Below are 22032 nucleotides of genomic sequence, written 5' to 3' on the forward strand. Positions count from 1 at the left end.
AACTTATAAGCAGGCGATGCTACACACCCTTCCCTCTATTTGCAATGTTCAAGTTATAATTGCTGTTGCTATGTAGCTAAAATGGCACCATGCATAAGTTTACAAAAGTATTAATTTTGTTCTCAGGGGAAATCCTCAGGAGAGGACTCCCCATAGCCCAGTGAGGCCCATATACACACACTGGCCACAGAAGATGCTGAAACCTCAAAGGGAAGGGACCTATTGAGAGTGCAGCAACTGACTTGGGCCTCTTATTTAACACGAGAAATAAATCACACATACAAACCAATATGTTATTTTATTTCTTCAAAGCTTGCAAATTAAGAGTAGTGCATGCAAGTGTATAAACGGATGTCTTTAATGTTAATTCTCACAATGGCATGGTTTTGTTCTGTTTCATAGTGTAAATTCAGTAGTACAAATGGAAGGCTGTCAAAATGTGAGTCTACCACCATTCTATCAAGAAGGCTAGTTACATTTCACATTGACTTGCAGTCATGGAGCTACAAACCAACATAGTTACTAGTAAAAATACATCAATACTATGTCTTTAAAGAGTATTAGACTACAGAGTACCTAAAAACAAGGCAGAATTGATGTAACAAGGAAACATATTTTAAATGTAAAAAAAAAAGCCACTGAAACATTCATTTTGGCTGGGATATACAAAGTATTCCAGTTAAGTCTGGTGTCTTGCTGCCTAGAATAAAGTATATAAATGGTTTTGTTTTAGACAAACCACTGCTCCTTAGCTGGTAGTCACATAAAAGCTGTGGTGCTTGCTTACTTTAGCTATATACATAAATTTCTTTATTTACTGCATTTTACTACATGTCTGGTTACCCGATATTCGCCTGTCCTGTTAGATTTGTTAGGTGCACCTGTTCTGCAAGCCCAATCCCAGTTATTTCCAATTAGGAAAAAGAAAAAGATGACCTTAAATTCTTAGGTCATCTGCCCTTACTACTCTTGCCCTAAGTGCCATCTTCAGGTCTGTTTCCACAGGATGGCTCAACACAATTCTGAGTGCTTTTTAAACAAGCTGGCATAGTTTTAGTCAATACTTTGTAAATCAAATTAATTTTGAAGCAGAGATCATTTTCCTCCTACCCTGCCCCACCAAAGCTACCACTGAAACAGTTTTAGTCAATACTAAGTATATTAAATTAGTTATGTAACTGAGCACATTCCTCCCAGCAGACAGAAAAATCAAATGAAAGGGAAACTAGAAGGAATGGGGTTTTTTCTAAATCGCCTAAAGCCATGCCCCAAATAAAGAAGATATATAGAATTGATTCCGTAAAGTGCTACTTTAACTCTTGACCATATTAAGCACCCCCCAAGGAACAACACATCTCTGTAAACATTTTTTCTGGAATCCCAACAGTTTGAATTACTGCTCAGGTTTAGAAATCCTGAACCAGCTATTAGTGTCTTGCTACTCCTGGATTAATCCCTTGTTTCTGTTTGTAGTATTTAAGCCAACGCTTTTGAATGTGTGAAAATCTACATTTTTTTTACACAGCAAAGCTAACTCAGGTCCCAACTGCTGGGCCTTTCCCCCACTCATGAATGAAGCAAAATTTGATTTCTAGAAGTCCATAATAATCCTCAGGAGTCAGCCCCCATGTGTGACATTCAAATTGCTCTTCATTCTTAAAAAAATAATCAAATGCAACCAAATCATGTTCATTCAGCAGAACTGAAACCAGAAATTGTTTGATAGCCCTTCAGTTACATACAATTATTTTTATACTTTCCCCAAAAATTCCAGTTCATATTTTGAACTGGAAATATCCAGTGAGTAAAGAAATATCCAAAGGACATAATTAACCAGTTTTTTATATGGAAAAATTAACCACCCAATCCCAAGCTATGCTGCTTCGCAGCTTCTAGTTTGACAGGGTATGGGCTTGCACAGACCCTCCACAGCAGTAATAGAAACTACACAGCAACAATGGCTGGTAGATTCAGCTCCCAAACATCTGAGCTTTGTGCTCTCCTGGAGCACACACCATGATCCCATTCTGAATTTATAAAGGGAACAGTATATTTTATATTCAAAACAGGTGTCAAACCTTGAGAGAGGTAGCTAGGTGGTGTTTAAAAACTGAGGGAAGGCCATCTTCACATGATCAGATCATAGTTGGCTAACAGTTTGCTTTTCCATTGAAATCAGACTTCCTCCCTTATAGTATATAACTGGTGCTTTCTCCCCCACCACACACACTTTGCATGCATATGCTGCAGTTATCATTTTAACAGTCATAGCATTTCCGCTAGCCAGGGAATTTTGAGAACTTCTGAGAGAAAGCAACAAGAAAAATCAGCACCCTCAACAAAAGGTGCTGTTCCCAGGGTTCGCTAGAGAAAGCTATTAAAATAAAAAAAGCCCTGAAAAACAGATGATGGAGGGAACAGAAGTTCGTTGCAGTTTACATTTTCTAAAACAGATATTATGTCTATAACATCACATCTACCCAAATATACTTTAAAATCCCTTTATATTATCTTTTGTATTGCACAGTCAGATCATTGGCCTTGGTACTGTGCAGGTCACATTGCATCTCAGCAACCTGCTTTTTAACACTTGCCCTTAGCATATATGGCAGTTACACACATTTGCTAAAGGCACCATCTTATTTCATGCTTGACACAGAATTTACCAGACACTCTGGATCCCTTATTAGTGGAAAAGCCAGCTTTAGAAGGCCAGTCTGTAATACTGCAACAACCAAACACAGAGGGAAGGATTGTATTTTCCTGCACCTTAAAGCATCTGTTTCCGTATTAGCCTACAGAGTTTACATCTGAAATAAAAGGAATGCCAAGAAGCATGACAATGTTAAGAGGTTAGGGTTGTGATAAAAACTGGTTGTGATACGTTTTAGATTTGTAAATGTTCCGTGACACAGTTTTAGGTTATTACAAAATCATAATAGTGTGGACAGTATTAGCAAAGTCTGAATAATAGTGGAAATACCCACGCCAAAGTGCAGACAATTGGAGTCAATCCCAAAATTCCCTCTTGCATTTTAATTCCACCTGCCCGCCTTTGCCTCTGGGACAGTCAGAGAACTGTAAAGTTGTATGTGCATGGAAACAGCAACTAGCTGGATTTCTCCTTCTGTTTTGCTAGTGTGCGTTTCAGTTCTTTCAAATTCTCAGTCAGCACCTCAACCTCATCCATCCGCCCGCTATGTTTGGCATCAAAAATATAAGCTTTTATATTATCTATCTGTTGGAGCAGTAGCTCCTCTTCTATGATGTCTTCCCTTGACACTTCATTATCATCATCCTCTTCAAAAGGATTCGTGGAGGAAGACATTTCCTCAAATGGATTTCCAGATTCCTGACGATCTGTGAGCACACGAAATGGATTTCCAACAGCATCTTTAAAGGGATTCGGAGCACTGACAGCTACTCCATTTGCTTGATGACAATCCTCATCGTCTTCAAATGGGTTATATTCTTTTTTATCTCTGTGCAAGGTTTGGGTGGGCAAGGAAGCCACTGTGGAGGAATCTTCAGCAAAGGGATTATCGGGTTCCCTCTTTAGAGTGCTAATTACTGGCTCATCTTCAAAAGGGTTTATGGGAACATTTTTATTTTGCTCTATTACGCTGTCATGCTCTTGGATCTCTAGAAATTGCCCGGGAAAGACTGGGCTCTCTTGCGCTTGGAGCTTGTCACCACCACATGGTGAAGATGCTTTAGAGGCTGGGATACTTGCATTCTGAGTAGTATCAAGGTCCAAGGCCTGTGCTATTTGGTTTATGCTCTCCTTCCCAATCTCTAACTTACTGTGCTTCACTTCTCTGAAATCCAGGGAACGTGTCCGTGAGTGCTGAGACATTCGTTTTTTATGTTCCCTCTCCCATTCCTTTTCACAAAGGATCTGCAATTGTTCCCTCTCCATCTCCTCCATCTCGGCTTGCCTTCTAGAAAGCTCAATGGCTCTGTCAGTTTGCTGTTGATCGTATTCATCCTGAAGTTGTCGCAGGTTTTCCTGCAACATCTGGACCTCATCGAGACGATTTGCTTCTTTGGCTTGTTTAATAAAGGATGTTATATTGTCAATCTGCTGCAGAAGTGGGTCTGTGAGTTCCTGCTGGCGAGATAAGTTCGCAGTGGGCAGCCAACCTTCAGCTTTCTTTACTGCAACCCGTTTTGGCCGGGACACCTCACCGTTAGATGCTACCAAAGATCTGGAAGCATAGTCCATGTGCTTCTCCTCCAGTCGCCTCTGTGTTTCAAGTGTTGCCTAGTCACAAGTAAACAAACAAACCAATAAATAAAGCAGGTGTGGAAATAACATCTAAAGTTGCAAAGGATTAGTTTGCTCCTATTTGCATTACAGTGGTTCCTCGGGTTAAGTACTTAATTTGTTCCGGAGGTCCGTTCTTTTTTTTTTTTTTATAAATACATTTTTATTAAAGTTTTGCATAAACAGATATACATCAAAAGGAAAAATACACAAAAGGTCATAACAATATGGGTACATAGGCTAACATTTCCTTTCTCCCAACTATATATAAAAAAGAATAAAGTAAAATGAAATCGTCAAAAAGGAAAGAAAGAAAAAAAAAAGAGGAAAAAACAAAAACAAAAAACCACAATGTTTTGGGCTCAACCGAGCCCTAGACTCCCTTCCACCCTTTTAAGGTAAAGGTAAAGGTACCCCTGCCCGTACGGGCCAGTCTTGACAGACTCTGGGGTTGTGCGCCCATCTCACTTAAGAGGCCAGGGGCCAGCGCTGTCCGGAGACACTTCCGGGTCACGTGGCCAGCGTGACATCGCTGCTCTGGCCAGAGCCAGAGCCAGAGCCTATGTACCCATATTGTTATGACCTTTTGTGTATTTTTCCTTTTGATGTATATCTGTTTATGCAAAACTTTAATAAAAATGTATTTATAAAAAAAAAAAAAAAAGGAAAATATTTCCTCTGTTACGTACTTGATTTTTAATCTTTAAGTCTTAAATTCACTCGCTGATTCCTCGGGTTAAGTACTTAATTTGTTCCGGAGGTCCGTTCTTTTTTTTTTTTTTTATAAATACATTTTTATTAAAGTTTTGCATAAACAGATATACATCAAAAGGAAAAATACACAAAAGGTCATAACAATATGGGTACATAGGCTAACATTTCCTTTCTCCCAACTATATATAAAAAAGAATAAAGTAAAATGAAATCGTCAAAAAGGAAAGAAAGAAAAAAAAAAGAGGAAAAAACAAAAACAAAAAACCACAATGTTTTGGGCTCAACCGAGCCCTAGACTCCCTTCCACCCTTTTAAGGTAAAGGTAAAGGTACCCCTGCCCGTACGGGCCAGTCTTGACAGACTCTGGGGTTGTGCGCCCATCTCACTTAAGAGGCCAGGGGCCAGCGCTGTCCGGAGACACTTCCGGGTCACGTGGCCAGCGTGACATCGCTGCTCTGGCCAGAGCCAGAGCCAGAGCCTATGTACCCATATTGTTATGACCTTTTGTGTATTTTTCCTTTTGATGTATATCTGTTTATGCAAAACTTTAATAAAAATGTATTTATAAAAAAAAAAAAAAAAGGAAAATATTTCCTCTGTTACGTACTTGATTTTTAATCTTTAAGTCTTAAATTCACTCGCTGATTCCTCGGGTTAAGTACTTAATTTGTTCCGGAGGTCCGTTCTTTTTTTTTTTTTTTATAAATACATTTTTATTAAAGTTTTGCATAAACAGATATACATCAAAAGGAAAAATACACAAAAGGTCATAACAATATGGGTACATAGGCTAACATTTCCTTTCTCCCAACTATATATAAAAAAGAATAAAGTAAAATGAAATCGTCAAAAAGGAAAGAAAGAAAAAAAAAAGAGGAAAAAACAAAAACAAAAAACCACAATGTTTTGGGCTCAACCGAGCCCTAGACTCCCTTCCACCCTTTTAAGGTAAAGGTAAAGGTACCCCTGCCCGTACGGGCCAGTCTTGACAGACTCTGGGGTTGTGCGCCCATCTCACTTAAGAGGCCAGGGGCCAGCGCTGTCCGGAGACACTTCCGGGTCACGTGGCCAGCGTGACATCGCTGCTCTGGCCAGAGCCAGAGCCAGAGCCTATGTACCCATATTGTTATGACCTTTTGTGTATTTTTCCTTTTGATGTATATCTGTTTATGCAAAACTTTAATAAAAATGTATTTATAAAAAAAAAAAAGGAAAATATTTCCTCTGTTACGTACTTGATTTTTAATCTTTAAGTCTTAAATTCACTCGCTGATAGAATTGTTCTAACCCCGCCAGTTCACTTTATGAATTTGTTCCAATATAATTCCAATATTTACTCCAATTTTTCTGGAATTTCTGTTCATCTTGATCTCGTATTCTGCCTGTTAGTCTATCAAGTTCTGCATAGTTTACCATTTTAATCTGCCAATCATTTATGCTGGGAATGGTTTCCACTTTCCAGTATTGTGCCCACATAATTCTTGCTGCCGTGGTGGCATAAAGAAATATCGTCCTGTCTTCTTTTTTAATTACTTTACCCATCATTCCCAGCAAAAAGGCTTCAGGTCTTTTGGGAAAGGTATATTTAAATATTTTTTTAAGCTCATTGTAGATTGATTCCCAAAAGCCTTTCGCCTTTTTACATGTCCACCACATATGGTAGAGGTCACCCTCCACCTCACCACATTTCCAGCATTTCTTATCCTTTAATCTATACATTTTGGCCAATTTCACCGGTGTATGGTACCATCTGTATAGCATCTTCAGTGTCATACAGGCCGTAAACTTTATATTGCTATTCCACAATTCCGACCACCTTTCGAAGTCAATATTATAGCCAAAGTCAATTGCCCATTTAATCATCGCCTCCTTCACCTCCTCGTCTTTTGTATGCCACTCTAGTAACATATCATAGATTCTGGACAATATTTTGTTTTTACCTTCTATTATCTCTATGTTAAATTTTGATTTTTTAACGGAGGTCTGTTCTTAACCTGAAACTGTTCTTAACCTGAAGCACTACTTTAGCTAATGGGCCTCCTGCTGCTGCTGCACTGCCGGAGCACGATTTCTGTTCTCATCCTGAAGCAAAGCTCTTAACCCGAGGTACTATTTCTGGGTTAGCGGAGTCTGTAACCTGAAACGTATGTAACCTGAAGCGTATGCAACCCCAGGTACCATACCACTGTATATGGAAGTATGCCCCACTAACTTCATTGAACATGGCATACAAGACAGGATATTAAAGAGGCACTAGTTTTAATCGACATACAGATATAAAACAACTCTTAGAAAGGTGTCTCAGTACTGACTGAAATATTCACCTGTCTCTCCATCTGAAGTTTTCTATCCAGTTCTTGTTTCCTTTTCTCTTTCAATTCTTCATATTGCTCCTGGGTTGGTAACGACATCAGACCAAGCAATTTTTCCTGAGGAAATGTTTTCAAAATATTGTTTTTTAAAAGGGGATGGGCTATAAAGCTCTCAAGTTTATTCAGAAACAGGAAGCTGCACAAAACACATAATATATCATAGTTATACTTACATTTGGTTTGGGGGGTTGGGGGGGCAAATTAAACACTTCTCCATCAAATATGGTGAAGGCAGCTTACAATACAAGAAGTTGGATCAAAAACAAGTCGAGTAGAATTATTTTCAGGAAACAGGGCATACCTGCTTCCCCTATACATTACAGCTCCCTGTGCTCCCCCTCTGCAAAAAAGGCTGCTTCTGAACATTGAGGGGCTTCTGGGATGGTACAGGATGGGGTGTGGGTGAGGTCAGCAGCATGATGTGAAATTTGGAGGAATTCAGCAGGGCTGTCTCCCATGCAACTTTTCCACTCATTCAGCCCATCTCTGGACCAAAAGCATTAAAATTAATAAATCAACTCAGCTAAAAAGTTTTTAAAAATATAATAGTATCTGAGACCTAAAAGACAAAAGCTTAAGTGCCAGAAAAAAGGTATCTGGGGAGGATATTGTAAAGAAGCTCTGCCTCTTACACCCACCAAATCTCTTAGGGTAGAGGCACCTGGAGTGAAGCTCCTAATTATCTTAGCTTGCTTTTGTAAAAAAATAAATATAAAATATCACCTTTCGACCTAAAAAATCCCCAATGTGACTTACAAGTCAATATTAACACAGTGGTGTGACAGCTAAGAGGCAAGAGGAAAAGAATGACATATTACACTTCTGCTTAGTTCTGGGGTTCCTGCTACCACTGTCCTTACCACTGAGCTCGGGGGGGGGGGGTGCAGCCCCTTCCCAGTATATGTGCTCCCAGGCAGCACCAAAAGCAACTTTTCACTAGGGAGTGTGGCTTCTCCTTTGCACATGCTAGATGGAATGTGGATCCTGGCTCATCTATTAAAAACTGGAGCAGTCAAAGAAGATGTTAAAGACTCACCATCTCTGATGTTCCTACTATCACTGATCTGGGTCACTGAGCTGTGAAGCTTACAGTGCAATCCTATGCACGTCTACTCAGAAGTAAGCCTCAGAGCAAAATCTGCTTTACTCCCAGGCACAAGTGTATAAGATTGCAGCCTTAATTATGCATTGGGTTAAGTCATGGGTTTGTTTGTCTGTGTCTCTCTAAAGCCCAAATGCAACATGGGTGAAGTTTAGATCAGCTTCAATCTTACATAAAGTACCAGTGTTTCAATCACTGTGACTCAAGTAACTTTCAAATACTTTTAGTTAGCTAAAAGTAAAGCTAGCTGCCTGGCAAGCAAGCAAGATTATCTCTATCCTGGTAAGCAAAAGGAATTATCAAAGTTAAAGAATACATTCCAGTAGAGCAACAGAACTTGAGAATGTGGAACAAGGCTGGTAAAGAGTGCAGCCTGGTGAGACTCCAAAGGCCACAGAGAGAGGCATTTGGCCTCCAGGCCTTAAGTTTCCCACCCCTAACTTAGACCATCCTGAAAATATTTATCTGCAACATTTGTATGTCATATTGTGTCCTGTATACCTAAGAGCTACTCCTCCCTCCTAGATGACCTACCTGAACAAAAAGTGTGGCTGAATATCTGATCATTCTCTGAAGCTGCAACGTTCGCGGATGAGGTTGTGGTTCTTCATTCAGTCCCAGAGTCAAAATCTTCTTGCTGAACCCAAAAACCACAAGTGTATCAGCAATATGAACTTAACAGTCAACTATGAGCAATATGTAGGCATATGAAATAGTCTTCCTAATTATGTTGTCCCCGTTACAATAATATAAACTGTTGGTAATTTTTTTTTAAATGGACAGATTAGCATTGCTTGCAGTACACACTTCATCACAGTATTTTGTCACTGACATTCATGAACTCTCCAACAACGGGACTGTATTGTCATGCGCACGCACAGAAAAAAATGCACACTGAAGCGTTTTCCAAAGTAGCCCAATCAAATAAGTTTTACTTCTTTTGGGCACTGACTGATTAAAACGTACTAAGTCTTTGAGCCATATATTTCCCAACTAAGATCACAATACAAACTACATTCAAAATTTATTGACTGAAATTTTTTGTCTTTAAGTATGCTTGGTCTAAGGCAATTCATATTAATTTACTTATACACCACCACCTTCAAAATTGATTTCAAGGCAGTCTGCAACAATATAAAAAGATTAAGCACAAAAATCAAAATACAAATGCAGAAATCCCCTCTTTTGAGTTCCGTCACTTACCTTAGAGCATCTATTAACTCATACATTTTTTGCACCTCCATCCTAAGACTGTTAGCATGTTCCAGACTGTAAGTTGTCTCCCCAACACTGGAAGAAAACATGCATTGTTACCACGATTACCTTGGCAAGTGATTTTGCTGAAGCCTACACCAGTGCACCAGTTTCAGCAAATGTGTTTAGAAACGAGGCAGAGTTCCATCACCAAAACTGAGCCAAGGCCCTACGTTAAAAGCTTGCCAAGGTGGCACTTTCTAGGTATGACACTTTAAGCACAAGAAGTTGAAAATGTATTGTTCATAGTTAACAAGAAGATGAAACCTCAGGAGCTTGGGACAGATTTATTTCAAAGGCTCTTCTTTGGGGGCAACAAAGGGAATGTTGCATGTGCAGAACCTTATCTGATAGCAAGCAAAATTGCCTCATGTTAATCAGGCCCGCCAACACCATTGTCTCACAACATCCAACACACACACAAACACACTTTACAAAAAAAAACAAAGTTAAAGCACAGAGAAAAACCCTATGTAGCATCTTTACTAACTCAGAAATGTGGAAATATTCTTCTGACAGTGCTAACACAGGAAGCATTAACAATACCTTTTTACATTTATTATCTGAAGGGCAGTTCATACTTTTGGATAATGTAAAAATTGCTTACATAACAACAATTTTACATATCAGTTTCGTGTGATGAGTAACTTGCAAGTGAACAATTTATCATGTTAAAAGACCTGTTACTGGTCCCATCTCAGATCAAACTATTGAGCACTGGACTTTGCACTGAATTTTATGTATTTTATTAAAATTCTATCCTTTGTCCAAGGATCAAAGGGTGGTTTCCAATATAAAATTATAAAACAAAAAAGTCAGTTTAGCACAGAGAAAAAGTAGGAGCACATGATAAGGGCAAATTCAGACAATACATTTGTGTATGCATCACACAAAGTTGGTGAGGTTAAAAATAACCTCAGAAGGACTTCACAAAATCTGGAAGTGACATCTGTGTTGGATCATAGACTGTTAATATGACAAAAATTCTAGGTAGCCAATTTGATCCAATGGGGGGGGGGGGATGATGTACTGAGATGTCGAAGTAGCGAGCGAGCTTTCAAGTTTGCCTGAATACTTTAGAATGCATCTTGAGCGTAATGTGGAGGGGAATAAAAAAATATTGATTTTTCTAATCTGCTGACTGGAGTTTATACATCATGCCCACAAGCATCCTCCCACCCCTCACAATTTCCTTTTTCTTTATATCCATCCATTAATATGAAACTACAACCAGGCTTTAATGAAGTGTGTGTGTGTGTGTGTGTGTGTATAGACAACACAAGCTTCTTTCTTCTTGAACATTAAATATTAAAGACATATTTATTAAAAATGAAGAGGCTTACTTTAATGATTCCGCCATCTTTATGTATTCTGGGGCTTTCTGGTCAACCTTTTCCATGCAAAGTCGGAGTTTCTTTTTTAATCAATAAAATTAATAGATTAAAATAAAGTTATTTATAGCAACAAATCAGATACACAATTGCTTCACATGCCTTCATTTTTTCCTGTCCTCTGTGTGTAACACCTTAATATTTGGTAGTAGTTGCTACCCAGAGAATCAAGATCTATTCTTTCGGGAGACCAGGTCTCAGATTTTAAATGTGGAACTCCAGATTTTGAAACCATTTCTAATTAAGATCTCCAAGACAGCTATTTTTGCCCACTTACCTGGAAGTAAGATCCACTGAATTCAGTAGGACTTACTTACAAGTAAATATGGTTCAGATTGCACCTCTGTTAAGGTAACATTGTCAATAACTGGTCTCTCTTCTGAAAAGTTACAAAACCAGTTTACTCTGAGGCTATAAGGCAACTGGAATGTTTTAATCAATTTATTGGCATGCTTAGATGAGTAAGTTGTATTGTTAATCGCCAGGACCAGAACTGGATCTGGGCTGCATCAGAGTAAGCAGTTTCAGTTATAATTTTTTAATACATCTTTTCTCAGCCAACCCAACTTCAAAAGAAACCCACTTAAAAATACCAGGTTAAAACTTTCTTTAAAACTATAAAGTTAAACTTACTTCCTCTTTTCTATTCCTCAGAAGTTAGCTATCTTGTTTTTAAAGTGAACAGCACCTAGTATATTGTACAATAATCATAATAGTGATAATAATAATACTGCTTAAGTTATTGATAACTGGAAAATCCCACTTCACTTCGAGTTCTTGTTTATTTAGTGTCATTTTACCTCATAAAGTTTCACGATGTCTGGTGTGTACTCTTTCTCATCAATCTGTTGCTCTCTTTTAAGCAGAGTATCTTTACAATGTCTACAACAGCGGATGCGATCGTCATCCTTTTCATCCAAGACAGAGCTCACACTGCTCACACTACTGATGCTGCCACGGCGAGAGCCCTGAATGCTGTTAGGTGAGCAGTTTGGGCTAGTATGAGAGGCCAAGGCTTCCTTGCTAGCAGTGGTGAGTTTGCCTGGAATGATACATTCAGAAGATATAATGGTCACAAGCCAGTGGTCCAATCAACAGAACACTAGTCTTGAACATGGGTTCAAAAATTCAGTTCAGCTCAACTACAGTAACGCATCATAAAAAGGAACTATCAAGTGCCAATTTTATAGCACAGTTGCTAGAAAGAACAAAATCAGGACCCTTGCATCACCATCTTTAGCCTTTAGAGCCCTTAAGTGAGGTTTATGTCCTAGATAGCCATTTATAAGAAAAACTGTAAATCCAGGATTTCCAGAAAACCCCCTACAACCATGCCTACCTGCCTGAAGCTGATGCTGAGTGGGCCTGCCCCCACCCCATGCTTCTCAGCTCCACAGACCCCCCCCCCAACCTGAGAAAGTTATTTCCGGCATCAGAAACTCGGGTCCAAGACATCTATACCACTGTACTCACTTGCAAATGGGAGGCTGACCAGTTCCATGCATTTCTTGCACATGATAGACCCACAAAGGCGGCAGTGGTGACGTCTGTTCCTTATGCTGAACTTGTTACCACAGTCTGGACAAAATGGCACATCCTGATCATTAACCCAAGGCACAACAGACTTCTCTATTGCTGGAATAGAATGAGAAAATCTATCAAACATCACTAATGAAATCCAAATTAGCAAAGGTCGAACATGCTTGCACCTACCTCTTATCTTTGCAGATTCTGTATTGGTTCGGTCAAAGGATGTAAGCTGTAAAAATATTAAAACCAGAGGTCTTAATACAAGTTTTCTACTAGAAAGCTCTTTACAACAGTTCAGCACAGGACTCAAAAATATTACAGAGTCTGCTTTCCTAAGTTTATTTCGCTAAAATCAGTATCTTTCTCTGAGCATTCCTTTATGTCACTTATCTTGGTATTGGGCAGATGTTATTGTCCTTCTAACAGAGAAGTAAAAAATTAAAAAGAAGCCTCAAAATTCAGAGCTGAATGCCTATAATACAGTGTCCCTAATCCCCCACCTCCCACAACTACTTTAAAAGGATACTGTGGTCAACAGTATCAAAAGTTGCAAAGAGACCAAGGCAAGCAAACAGGGGTCACTCCCCAGCCATCTCTCTTCCAAAAATGTCTTCTACCAGAGCGACCAAGGCAGTTTCAAGGCTACAACCAAGCAATATTTGAAGACATGTGGAATCCAAAGGATTCTAATCCAATTAGTCAGTTCACTTGAAATTGTGAACCAAACAAAACTATTCTCCACACATCAGAAGCAATACTATAGTAGCATATAGTTTAAAATGAACTTCCACACATTTATGTGAAAAATGCAAGAGTAACCCATTTACCTTTTCTAACCTGATTATTAATTTATTGACTTCCACAACATAGTGATCAATTCTGGCTGCTCTGTGTCTCTTAAAATCAGAAAGATGGCTCTTCGTAGCACCTGGTAAGAAACACTGTTAGAAAACTTGCCAAAGTCATTCAACTCTATATTCTTAGTTAAAAGGCAGTTTAACATGTTGTTATTCCTCTCTCACTCTTTGGCTGAAATTCAATGTTAAAAAATGAAATACGTTTTCATCATAGTGTTCTGTGCACATGTGTAACTACATTCTGTTGTGATCTTTATTGATGAAATACTGCTCTTTATTTCTGCCTATATGATTTCAGAAGACAACAGCAAAAACATTCCCTGGCTACTACAAGCTACTAGAGTACAATCCCATACATATTTAGTTAGAAGCAAGTCCTACTGAGTTCAATCAGGCTTACTCCAAGGTACCGTATTTTTCGCCCTATAGGACGCACTTTTTCCCCTCCAAAAATGAAGGGGAAATCTGTGTGCGTCCTATGGGGTGAATACAGGCTTTCACTGAAGCTTGGAGAGCGAGAGGGGTCGGTGGGACGGAGCGTCCTATGGGACGAAAAATACGGTAAGTGGGTACAGGATTACAGTCTTCATCTCTCAATTACTGGTCAAGCCCAACTTACTAAAAATATATTTTTTCACATACTAGCATGCCACAAGTTCTTGCAGTCATGGTGGAGCTTCTTACATTTAAACAATCAATGGCACAACACTATTACATATTTTCTATTTGCACTGCAATGTAATCCTAGGTTTCAATCAAATACAAAACTAAGCAAAAATGTTTAAGAACAAAGCAAGCAATTAAGCAATAGAACTTAAGTGTGCGTATAGTTTTGCACTGGATTGTGGCCCTAGTGTTTCACCTATATCTTCTATTTAAAAGATCTATTAATTCCTGACAACTTTGCATCATTATGCATAGATTCCAGTGGAGATCAAGGGGCTTCCCAGTGAAAGTTGTGCATTATTTGCATCATTCTTGACTGTTTACCTAATTCTTGGGGCTCCCACATATATGGATCCACTCCACCATAGCTGTAAGACTCATATCGTTCCTGAGGCCCTCCATCAGTTCGGTCATCTTCTCGTCTCAACAATTTATTCTTTGCTTTTTTAGCTTTTTGGACCAGATCTGAAAGAAGATCAAATGCTACATATTACACACACACAAACACTTATTTAAGCATCCTTGTAAGAGTTACATCTTCTTCCCAACTTCCTTGAGGTATTTGCCTCTAAGACTTTGAGCAATATAATTGACCATTCTGCCTCCCACCTCCTGCATCTGTTGACCACCAGAATCATGTTTTACCTTCTCAGAGGAATGCAATTACAAGTTTGGTGGGGGGAAGTCCTGAAGGTGAGAAGACCTGTGTAAATGCTTCACATAAGAATACAATCCCAATAAAATACTTCTACCTGGCCCAACCTGACGAGAATACAAATGTGCTAGTTAATCAGTCAGTCCAATTATTGGCACCTCAAAGGAATGTTCTGTATCCAGAGACAGCCTTAATTTGGAAAGCAATTTGTGTAACAGAACACCGGACAAAGTGAAATACAAGAGCACTTTATAAAGGTAGAACAATGACGCATTTAATAACCCATCAAAGAACTGGGAAACAACTTGTAACAAGTGAGGAAAATTAGCACTTCAAGACAACTGCTTGCTTTTGCAATTCACTGTGAACTGACTACAGAGTTCTTGGCTATTTAAACAGGAAAAAGTACCCCATAATTAGTGATTGAACACGTTACATTTCTTTTGTATTTTTATAGTTTAAGCTATTATTCAGCTCTTGCTACTAATTTGTATATTCAATGGCTGAAATGGTACGATTACTAAGCTCTAGTTCCCATGCCATTCCCAAAAGACAATCTCAGTGTTTGAAAGCATCATTGAGCAAAGGTGAATACGTCAAAATCACTATGACAATCAGGAGTACTCCTGAACTAGAAGCAATATGGCTGCGTATATGTCCTTGGGGGCAGAAATATGTGCAAACCCTTAAGGTACAGCTTTTTTTCCTAAGTAAGAAACAGTTGCTAACACCAGCAAGACCATAATAACATTGATCTGTAAAGCCTTCTATAAGGAATTGTACACTAAAATCAAATCCAAATTATGACATCAAGATGTATTTAATCCTTAGTAAATGCTAATTAAATTCTTTTAATGAAGGAAAAGTTCTCCAAAGTTTTGAATAGCTAAAACATTTCAAGATTTTGGAACCCTATATCAGCCTAAAGACAGTTGTGCTATCAGAAATGAATGAAAATTCTGCATTTGTAACCAACTTTCTACTTTGTGTAACCGAACATTATTTGCATTTCTATTCTTCCTAATGAAGTTTTGTGTAACTCAGAAACACATACACTTCTACATATAATATTTTCTGAGAAAATATATTACTAATTATGCAAGTCAAATGATAAATATGGTGGATAGTTATATTTTACATCATAACAGTCAGCAGCTACTGCCTTCCTTACTTTTAAGTTGTCCTTTAACATCTTTGTCTTCACTTGAATGTTCTTCTTCATAATGAGACTGAAGCTGATAAAACGATTGCAGATCCTTCAGACAAAGGGGGCATAGAAAACCCTCTCTCACCTCCCCGGGGTCATCAAATGGAGGTGTGTAGCTTGTTGCCATAGTGGTCCAAGGACTCCAAAGATACTGACACACTCCAGGTCTCAGCAGCAGTGGAACAATGGCATGCCATTCATCACTAGAGAAGTAGGCTAATAGCAAGAAAGTAGCTTTTGCTCCTGTTGCTTGTGCAAAACATTGCCCTGAAAGAGATCCAGGAACAGTTTTAAATAAGATGACCTGTTTAACTCAGTAACTTTCTCTAATATTTTATTAAGTCTTATGTACTTCCTTTATTTATAAATTTAGCATATACACCCAACGGTAACATAATTAAAAATCACCATGTATCATATCCATTTCATAAATAAATAAGTCATGTACATTTGATAAGTATGTCAGCTTAAAAAATTAATAAACACTGGCAGTAATTAGGATGCTCTAGAAATACCTTATGAAAGTGAAAATTCCATCTAAGTCTATTAAACAAGCCTAATGTAGAGTATATTGCATTCAAAATGCAAATCTTGTTTCTTTCAAATTATCAACGTCCACAATTTAAAAAAACTAATCCTCATATAAAACCGATCATAATACATATGAACAAACAGATATTTTAGTAATACTTTAACGGTACACTTTTTTCTTTAGTAGACCAAGAAAGCTACTGCTATGGAGTTGAATCCAGCTAAGTCATTGCATGAGCAGAATAACTGCTGCTTGCACAATTATAATTCCTTTCTCCTCCCCCTATGCCCAAATCTGCTCCAGAGAGTTGGGCTAAAACCCTGAGCTGATTTGGGTGTGTGGACTAACATTGGGGGGGAAAGAGGAAGTGGAAGTTAAATTGCACAGGAGGACCTCATTCTATTTGCTGGATACGACCCATGGAATTTTATTTCATGTCTCTTTTTATTATTTTGAATCAACTCTAAAGACAAAAAAGGAAGAGCTATCTCAAGAGTAATGCACTTTTTTGTTAACACCCATTGTGTTTCAGCCCAAATAGGCTTTCCTGGGAGGTTTTCTGTTTCCTTGGTAGAATTCAAAAACAATTTCAGAAATCACTGCAAAGCAAAATGGGCAGAAATGCGTTGGGCATTGATACTGTTGGCTTCTGGATATTGATTTTCCTTTTTGTTTTGTTTTTTAATTGCTTCCTTCTTTTTGTTTGTGGCCTTGAATCCATTAACCAGTTTTTAACAGCAACCTTTATGGGGGCTTTTAGAAGGCTCACTAAAATCCCATGTGACCAGCCTAAACCTTCCTAAAACTTTACAGTGTAATCCTATGTGTGTGTGTTGTATGTGGGAGCTTTAACAGAGAAGAACGTCCCAGTGAATTCAATGACATTTTCTCTCAAGTGTACACAGCCTAAATGACTGTGAAATAAGAAGGCAATACACACACATTTTTGCCAGAACTTTGCTTCCCTTAGATAAAATGTGAAGCATGGGGCAGGATGGGGAAGCCAATTAAAAGAAACCCATGTGTATAAGCCAAGTGAGCCTCCTCAAAGATGTTTGGGATGAGGTTAACATTTTGTCTTTGTGTAGTAAGCATTCAGCACGTTTGAACTGCTCCATCCAGGCCATTAACTAGACAAGACAAACAAGGCAATTAGGGTGGGGAAGATTGGCAAGTGCAAAAGGAAAGGAATGCAAAGGAGAGGAAGAAGGGGGTGGGCTGTGTACAAGCTTATAGGTTGTTCTCCAAAGCAAAGTATTTGCACAATATTTGACTGCTTTATCAATAAACATATTCGTACTCTGTAAATTTGGGCTGTGCTTAAGTCATCCTTCACCCCAGCAACCCACCCACTAGCACAATGAGACTTTCCTCTCTCTCTTCCTGGTCCCTCACCAAATCTGCTGTGGATGGGAGAACTCCAAGAACAGCATGCAAGGGGAAGAGAAGGGAGATTGTTCCATCTGGCAAGCAGAAATGACAGAATGACAGACTTATTGCACCCATGGAGTAGAGGTTATGCGTAACGTGGCAGCAGTGGGGGCAGAACAGCAGTGTGACTTTGAGACAAGGCTAAACAAAAAGCCCCACATCCTCTTTCATCATGCTTCTCTCTACATGTGTTGAACACAAGAAAAGGGATATGGTGGAGAAAAAACCAGGGTGGTATAAGGAACATCCAGGTTTGATTAGCTCAAAGTAAAAAGGTATAATCTGCTACAAGGTGTTCGCTTGGTGAGAAAAGGTTGGCTAAGGGTTAGCTGTGCTATCTGTATGGTTGGTAGGAATGCAGAGTGAGGCTTGCCAAAGAAAATTGCTATGGATGTCCTTCTGAGTGGTTACTGAGGCAGGGGAAGCATAGGTGCAGATTTCGTTTCAATTATTTTGTTTAGTTGCTAATGATGCTGTATATATGGAGTTTTATTGTATTACTGCATTTTTTTGTAATGGGTTTTGTTAATTTAAGGGAAGGTTTTGTTTTCCTGTTAATCATGCTGCTTTAAATGTGTATTCTGCACTTGACTTTAATTTGCAATGTTTTAATTTGAAATGTTCTATTTGATGCTTTAAGGTAAGTTTTACACCACTTTAAGATTGTTTCAAAAATAAATATAAAGCAGTATAGAAATGACTTAAATAAAATTAAAAATGCACATTGACAGAACTAGATATTAAGGCAAGATACCAATTCACTGTTTCAAAGGAATCATAGCCTGTAAGACAAGAATAGTTCAACTAAGAGAGATCCATTAATACTTCAACACACAAACACCGACTCCCTCATCAACTTAGCATTCTGTGTAATTGGGCTATCACACAAATCACGGCGCACATTCCATTTTCTTCAGATCATTGTTATAATCCAGCCCCCTGTGACATGTTTGTTACAAGCCAGTTGGAATCTCCCAATTACTTCCCCCATACAAATCATCAGAACAAAAGAGAAAGGGTTGAGTTTACACCTGCAGTATAATAGCCTGTACCACTTTGGACTGCAGGCAAACACTCGGTTTAAAAAGACTCCGTGTAAACAGAAACCTATCACATCAGGGGGAAAGGTTTTAGGACAACCCTTTGCTTGTTAGATTGGTCTTCTATTTGGAAGGGCCTTTTCCCACCGGGGAGCATCCAAAAACCCAATCCTTCACCCGCCAACTGAAGTGGTGCATTCCACCTTGGCACGCCACCACCTCAAACCTGCTCCTTGTGGGCGAGGCCCGAAATGCTGTTCCCTCCTGGTTTGGGCATGCGAATCAGGCCACACACCCACACAGCTGACCCAGGCACCTCTCAAGAAACAGCAGGCGGGGAGGTTTGTTCAAGCAGGATTCCTGCACAGGCAACAACAGCTGCCTGGCAGGTGATGCAGAAAGAGGTTGGGGTGGTTTGGTTTTTTTAATCTCCTTAATCTCTTCGCATCACACAGCTGTGAAAGGCGAACACACACATGCCAACCTGTCAGGGAAAGGAGCGGCATCCCTTGGGACCAACCAGCGCCGCTCTTATCTAACCCCAGACGTTAAAAAAAACGAGTGGAAAGGAGCCAATGCGGGGCAGGAAAGAGGGGCTCGCTGCTTTTGGGAGTTTTTTTTTGGGGGGGGGGCGACCGAAATCCTTATCCTGAGGAGGAACTCCAGCTGCTGCCGTGGCCTTGCTGGGGGAGGGGGGCGTCTTCACCCCCAAACAAACACACCCGCCGCTCCCCATGAAGAGGCAACCCCAGGAATACGGACGAGAACTACTGTATGGGAAGGCAGGGCGGGGGACCCAAAGCGACGTCTACACACACACACACACAACCCCGGGAGCCGCCTCGCCCGACCCACCCCGGCACCGCAGAGACCCCCCGCGACATCCCCCCAAGTGGGACGGAGGAGGCCACCTCACACCTGCGCGAGGGGCAGGGGCGGCAGCGGCGGTTTCCCTCCCCGCCCGAGGAGGAGGCGGCCTCAGTGACGGCACCTGAAGGGCCGAATCCCGCCCCGACTGACCTGAGGGGAGAGGGGGCCTCCTCCTCGCGCGGGCGGCAGCTGGGCGAGCGCCGAGGCACCGATGGCGCGGGTGGGAGGGGCGGCTCTCCGCCGAGGCGGCGGCCAGGCGGCTGGGGGTGCCGAGCGCCGAGCAATGGATGAGAGGGGGAAAGGGAGGGGCTCCGGATCGCTCCGCGGCAGGCGCGAGAGAGGGAGGGAGGAGCTACGCGGCGCGAGAGGGCCGTTGCGACATCTCCTTCCGAGCTGATGACGGGCAACGTGCAGACTCCTCCCCGCTTTCAGGATAGAGAAATAGTAGAGCTAGGAAAGGGCAGCGGGGAGGAGCTGTTGGCGCTGGAACAGCTGCTCTGTAGGAGGAAACGGGGTGCAGCCGGTTTGCAGCTTCTTAGCTGATTGGGGTGGGCGGGCAGGTACTCCCCTGGGCAGGGCCGGGTTTAGGTTAGATGAGGCCCTAAGCTACTGAAGGTAATGGGGCCCTTTATATGTCCAGCTGTCCTTTGTCAACAACAAATTATCGCTGTTTTTTGTGTTGAATATATGCTATATGGTCATTTATGGACCTAAAGCCATTTGAACATAACAAAATATGTATTTTATCAAAGTAATTCTTGAACTGAAATACAATCAAGCAGAAGTATATGAATAGTGAAATAATTATTAAGCTCTAACTTACAATGATTTTTTATTCATAACAAAATAATGCAAACACATTGGCATTTGGCAATAACGAAAGTTCCTTAAGAAACACAATTTACGAAGACTCATAATCTAGTTTCTAGAAACTTGCTATAACATGTAATAATAACAGGTGTGAATATACGATGCAAACTACTAATAATTATAAATAGCAGAATGTAGGCACCTTATATATAGAAATGAGCAAGCCAGTGATATTTTAGGGAGCAAGCTAGCAGGTGGGGCCCATTACTAGGAGCATACACAACACAAAATACTGTTGCTGTATGTAAGTTTTATTTTATTTGTTTTTTATATTATATTTTGGAAATGTACAACTAGGTTTTTTTTCTCCTTTAATTTTTTGGGGGGTCCCCAAGAGAGTGGGCCCTAATCAATAGCTTGTTTAGTTTATACGTAAATCCGGCACTGCAGATTATCATTATTTGATTGGGGTGGCGGGCAGGTGCTCCCCTGGGCTACGCCAGTGCATGTTGCACCCATCCTGGCCTGATGGCTGTGGCTGCTGGTTAGTTTCTGGGCTCAATTCAAAGTGCTGGTTTTGACCTATAAAGCCTTAAACAGCTCAGGACCGCAATACCTCAAGGACCGCCTCTCTCCACATGAACTACCCTGGACCCTGCGATGATCATCTGAGGCCCTTCTGTTTTCTCCTGTTCTGGAGGGTAGGACTCGAGGGCGAGGGCTTCAAGTTACAAGAAAGGAGATTCTGACTAAACATCAGGAAAAACTTTCTGACAGTAAGAGCTGTGTGGCAGTGGAAGAGACTCCCACAAGAAGTGGTGGGCTCTCCTTCCATGGAGGTTTCTAAGCAGAGGTTGGGTGGCCATCTGTCAGGATTGCTTTAGCTGGGATTCCTGCATTGCAGGGGTTGGACTAGATGACCCTTGGGTCCCTTCCAACTCTAAGATTCTATTATCCTTTGTGTGCCTCCTCCACAAGAGGTCCAGACTTCATGGGCATTGCCATTCAAATAGTCTGTGAGCACCATGTTTTGTGATCAATGTTGTGAGGCAGGGCTTACCGCCCCCCTCCCCAATATTTTATTCAAGTTACCACCCCTGGTCTGGAGTCTGGCAACAGGACAGCTGGCCTTTTCTGCAGTGTCTCCCCACAGCTCATCTTGGGCTGCAGTTCCCTCTTTGTATCATTTATTCTGTTATCGCTAAGTTGGGTGCTGCTTTCCTTTTGGGTGAATACAGAGGCAAAGTAAGTTTTGAGCAGTTCTGCCTTCTCTCTGTCACCCAATAGCATTTCTCTCTCTTCTCTATACAGAGGACCTACTACTTCCCTGTTCC

At 40.4% G+C, this 22032-nt stretch overlaps 1 protein-coding gene across 3 annotated transcripts; it reads right to left on the bottom strand.

The window, feature by feature from the left end:
- Nucleotides 1-283: 283 nt before the first annotated feature.
- RBSN (rabenosyn, RAB effector) lies at nt 284-20172 on the bottom strand. Of its 3 annotated transcripts, XM_079964512.1 has the most exons (12): nt 20039-20172; nt 15980-16282; nt 14478-14618; nt 13458-13558; nt 12814-12859; nt 12574-12735; nt 11901-12142; nt 11053-11123; nt 9659-9745; nt 8990-9092; nt 7306-7410; nt 284-4264 (listed from the first exon to the last, which is right to left on the bottom strand). In XM_079964512.1, the coding sequence occupies exons 2-12, from the start codon at nt 16140-16142 to the stop codon at nt 3110-3112; spliced, it is 2376 nt and encodes a 791-aa protein (XP_079820638.1). In that variant the 5' UTR covers nt 16143-16282; nt 20039-20172; the 3' UTR covers nt 284-3109. The 3 variants fall into 3 exon arrangements, with proteins under 3 accessions (XP_079820638.1, XP_079820636.1, XP_079820637.1); XM_079964510.1 differs by having other exon boundaries at nt 12574-12859; XM_079964511.1 differs by having other exon boundaries at nt 12574-12859; nt 19937-20081.
- Nucleotides 20173-22032: the final 1860 nt, after the last annotated feature.

The sequence above is a fragment of the Podarcis cretensis genome (genome assembly GCF_951804945.1).
Source record: "Podarcis cretensis genome assembly, chromosome: 2".
Lineage (NCBI taxonomy): Eukaryota > Metazoa > Chordata > Lepidosauria > Squamata > Lacertidae > Podarcis > Podarcis cretensis.

Bases quoted from the DNA above. Each gene is read 5' to 3' on its own strand.
- RBSN (XM_079964510.1), bottom strand. From the start codon at position 16,142: ATGGCAACAAGCTACACACCTCCATTTGATGACCCCGGGGAGGTGAGA. The intron at 12,143-12,573 runs GTGAGTACAGTG...GTATCATTCCAG, and splicing joins GGTCAGCCTCCCATTTGCAA to GCAAACTCACCACTGCTAGC. The intron at 4,265-7,305 runs GTGAATATTTCA...ACTTGTGACTAG, and splicing joins AACTTCAGATGGAGAGACAG to GCAACACTTGAAACACAGAG.